Below are 4,741 nucleotides of genomic sequence, written 5' to 3' on the forward strand. Positions count from 1 at the left end.
CTTCTTTTGTATAATTGATTATATACAGCCATTCGAAATCGCAAAACGAGATTATAATCAAACAAAATGAAAAAGCTTTGAGATAGGGCATGAAATTAGATAGAAAATTAGGGAAAACGAGATAGATTTATACTGACCGTGTAATACGATGAAGGGAAGTGAGGATGAAGATTGAAAAGAGATTAAGATGAAGATGATTTGTAGCAGTGGAGCAGCCATTGAATTTGAAGGAATCAAGGCTGTTTCTACGCTTGGATTATCGATTTGCAGGAATCTAGGGTTTCTTCTTCTTTATTTTCAATTCCAGGAACTTTTGGGAAGGTTTTCATAAATCCCGGGATTTTCTTCCAAGTAGAGGCAATTTAGGAGTTGCAGAAATTTGAGAAAAGGTTGAGAGATTTTAGGAATTTGAGAAAATTTAGGATCTTTTAGTTTATCTTTCCTAGTTTTTGTAGAGGTAGGAAACGTCCAAAGTAAAGCCTATAAATATGGCATTGTAAAACGTTTTCTTTTAGGTGGAGAAAGTTTACTCGTTTATCTCTTTTGTTCGGAAGAGAAGTTGTAAGTTTTCTTCACGAAAACTTCAATCTGTCTTTTATCTATCTAATCTGTTTTATGCAGGTTTTAAACTTGTTTTTATGCAAGTTTCCATCCCCATTGATGCTTCAAATTGCACCCATCGATCCACTATCCCTACCCTTGATTATCTCAGCCCCAAACAAGGCCTGAGAAAGAGTTTCTTTCTCAGCCTATACCCACCATCTTGCTTATTAACCCTTTTTTTTCCATACTTCCGTTTCTTGTTTCTTTCCCAAAATCAATTTCTACAGCCTAAGAACCATTATACCCTTTGCCCTTTAAAGACTTTCCAAAAGGGATTTCTATTAGTTTTCGTGCCTTTCCACTATCCAACCAACTTAATTAACGCAAAACTGATAAGAAGTTTAGAAAGAAGCTAATATTATCTCCATTTCAACGTTAAAAAAGTAAAACGAACGAAAGACACGTTTGCAAAATGTTTTTGTCCAATTTGATGGGTTTGAAATTCAAAAGCCATTTGCAAGACATGTTTCAATATAAATAATTTCCTTTTTCGTCATGGATTTTTGTGTGTATGAAGCTTGAAGAGGGTGATAGAGTGAGAGAAACAGAGAGGAGATAAGATGTTTACATGCATATACTGTCGTAGCACTGGCACTAGAGAAGCCATCAACAACAAAACCAGTAGAAGAGCCAAAGGACTTCTCACTCAGGTATGATCACATTTTCACTTTGTCAAGTAAGCAGAAGTTTATTATTATTACCATTATTATTATTATTATTAAAAGGCGGCGGATGTTAGTCATTAAAAGGCGGCGGATGTTTATTGTTTTCTTCCCTCTTTTCTTTTTTCTCTTTTTTGCGTGGGTGGGGAGTTTCCCCTACAATTACCTACTTTGCAAAGAATTTTTCGATATTAGTCATTAAAAGTTATGAAATGGCTAACTTTTTAAAATATTTTCAAAAGGTCTATACTAAAGTTTTGACGTCCAACATGCATTCAATCAACTCTAAAATCATTTTTCCCTAAGATATTTATTCTTGATGTTTTTCATATTAGAAAATTAAGTTGTTTCTTCAAAACAAGAATTTTTTGGGAAAATATCATATCTTAAGGCTATGTTTGACATCCATGAAATTGTTTCTTGGAACATTAGTTTAATCAAGTTGTGAGAGAAAAATGGGGAGGAGAGACTTGAGAGAGCATGAGTGGGAAGGGTGAGAAGTGGCTAGACAACGGAAAAAAAAAATCGTATTTTGAGTGGAGTTTTCTTTTTCCTTTCTTCATCCTTTTCTTACCCTCTCCTCACTCATTCACTCATGTCTAGATCTCTCCCTCTACCACCCTTCCTTACCACTGCGTAAGCTAATATTCCATGGAAAAACTAAGTATTTATTGGCAAAAATCCATTTTTTATATATTTTTTTGTTCTTTTTCCATTATTACAAAACTTGGGATTCATTTAGCACAGATCAAAGACATGGTGGTCAAAGTTTTCCGAACTTATCGTCACATGAAGCCGCGTTCCATCCCAAATGTACAAATGGAGATGGTCAGAACAACAACGACAACAAGCAGTGCAAGTGATGGAGATGTTGTGGGGCATGAAGAAGAGCCAGTAGAATGGACGGCCGAGGTTGAGACTGGCGTACATATAGTTTTCGTTTCTGAGCCCAACTTTATAGGCAACTCTATAAAGAAAGTATACTTCAGGTATATTCCGCTTCAACCTGTAGAGATAAAACCTTGAATCCGCAAGGAAGATAAAGGAAAAAAACTGAAACTGTTTTGTTATTCAATGAAAGATCTCTACATACACAGATGTCTCATATTTATAGACTTTCAAACCTTATTCTCCTTCTTCTACAAAAAATCATCTTATAATATTCAAACTCGACTGCGACCCTTAACTATAATTCTGACTTCTAATTAGAGTAGGACTAAGAAACCAAAAAGAAAAAGGAAAAAAATCAAAAGGAAAACAAGAAAACCTGTCCCACATCAAGGCCCAAAATTGAAGGCTAGGATTGTTTAATCAAAACAGCTTCGTAAACGTTAGTTTTTGCATTTTTACTGGAAAGATGATCCATGGAGCCTGCTATGGGTTCACCTGTTCCTTTCTCTATTAATATAATTCTTTGCCATTAGAAAAATAGTGTGAATGATGTGCACAATACAAGTGGATTATGAGACCCTTAATTTAGACAATATATCCAGTAAAAGTGGAACTTTTGGTAGTAGACCTTTCAAATGAAGAATTTTTTTCTTCTTTTTTTGGTTTAACACTATGCGACCAATCGAACATTTAATCACACTGTTTTTGTTTCAGTACTTATTTGTTGTTGAGATTGTTGAGCTTTTTAAAATATTGGATCTTAATTGTCTGGATTCAGTGAGGATATGTTTGATGTGGAGGATGCTCGAGCATGGTGGAGAGACAACTATGAGAAAGTCATGGAGCTCTACAGTGTCCAAACATGCACTCCACCACAAGAACTGCAGAGCTCTGATGGATTGCATATTTCGACACTACAGAGTGTCCCAGTATCCAATCCACCAGAAGAGGTTAGTCCTACTTTTTTCTTAAATGCTTAATCTTGGTATTTCAGCAAACTGCAATTAATACTGTAATTCCTACTTCTCCATCTTAGATGTTTTTATCTATTCAAATGTTTTTCATTTATTTAATGGTAATTTTATTTCATCTTAATTTCTCTTCTTTTACCAGTAATGTCATACTAGATTTTCTTTTGATTGAATAATTAGAGTGCTTATGAACTCTGAACTTCATACCTCCATTTCTTTATAGAAATGACGTTTCCACTTCTGGCTTTCCTAGTTTTAACAGATTAACACATCTAACTTTACTAGTTACTTTGAAGCATAAGAAAAATATTCACTATTTTTTCCTTTCCTAGAGCCCATATAATACTGCTGAGGAGAGCACTGCTGAGGAGTGCACTGTGGTATCCTCGGGCTCATCTGTACAGAACCCGGATTCGAGCCATCACTGCTCCTCGGACGACATTCAGCAGTCTTTGAGTCATAACCATTTGAGCATGATAAAAGATACATCATCCTCAGACGGAGCTTCCACATCGAGCCCCAAGAGATACTTTTATGATCAAGAGATTGAATGGGTGGGAGAAGATCAACCGGGCGTCTCATTAATGATCAGGTCCTTCCCTGATGGGACTAGGGAGATCAGACGTATCAGATTTTGGTGAGCCCAATTCGCTAGTTTGATGCTATATTTCAAAATTTTATCTTGGGTTTTCATTAGAATTTCCATTCAAATTTTAAGAAAGAATGCGCCAAAAATAAGTAGAGATAGTAAGGAACAAAAAGATAAATATGATAAAGATAGTGGCATGATTTTACTTACTGCAATGAGAAAAAAAGCGATCATGATAATTAAGTAAATTGAATAGAAAAATTATCTAAGCTTTTGTTTTGACAATCTTGCAGCGGAGAAAGTTTGACGTGGTGAAGGCAAGGGAATGGTTGAAAAAACACAAAGCCAGATTACATGACCAATACATTGTTTTTGGGATATTCTGATCTCTCTCTCAGATGTACCACTAGGGTTTAGTCACTCCATCTGGATACACTCCATATATGAACCTTTTTGTTTGTTTCCTTTCTCTCAGTAACTGTAAGTTCATGGCCCCTTGCGGTACTGATCTTAAAAAGCATTGTGCACTATGAGTTTAACAAAAGTATAATCAGGGATTCATCTGATCTTTTTTATCATGTCCTCTTTTAATACCTTTTTTAACAGAAGTATAATCAGGGATGTATATGATCTTTTTGATCTGTCCTCTTTAAATACTTTTGGACCAACCCCATCTTCCTTTTTTTTTGAAATGGCAATAATTATATATAACAAAATTAGGAGGCCGAGATGGACTACTTTCAACTAATCATGAATGAAAAAACTCTGCAATTTTTCATTGTAAGACTACTTTAAAGTTGCATAATATAAGAAAACTAGTATTTTAAATAGAGTGTAATGTTCAAAACTACGCATGTTGTATCAAGATCCATTGTTTTTCACGGAGCTGAAGCCTGAATATGAAGACCCCTTTTGTTTTTCAAGTTCATTAAAATGCTATAAATGCTAGTTTCTTTTATCATTTCATAGCTAGTCATTTTTCTTTCATGTTAGGGTTTACCTAAATTCATCAAACGGCTCCGGCA

General features: G+C 35.0%; 1 protein-coding gene across 1 annotated transcript; it reads left to right on the forward strand.

Annotated features, from left to right (window-relative positions):
• The first annotated feature begins 2,021 nt into the window (after positions 1-2,021).
• LOC143892977 (protein Brevis radix-like 2) lies at positions 2,022-3,768 on the forward strand. The gene is made up of 3 exons (XM_077397897.1): positions 2,022-2,254; positions 2,935-3,106; positions 3,460-3,768. Exons 1-3 carry the CDS (start codon positions 2,022-2,024, stop codon positions 3,766-3,768), a joined length of 714 nt encoding a protein of 237 aa, XP_077254012.1.
• Positions 3,769-4,741: the final 973 nt, after the last annotated feature.

The sequence above is a fragment of the Tasmannia lanceolata genome, unplaced genomic scaffold (genome assembly GCF_043159265.1).
Source record: "Tasmannia lanceolata isolate RefF3 unplaced genomic scaffold, GAP_Taslan_0.1 ptg000002l, whole genome shotgun sequence".
Taxonomy (NCBI): Eukaryota; Viridiplantae; Streptophyta; class Magnoliopsida; order Canellales; family Winteraceae; genus Tasmannia; species Tasmannia lanceolata.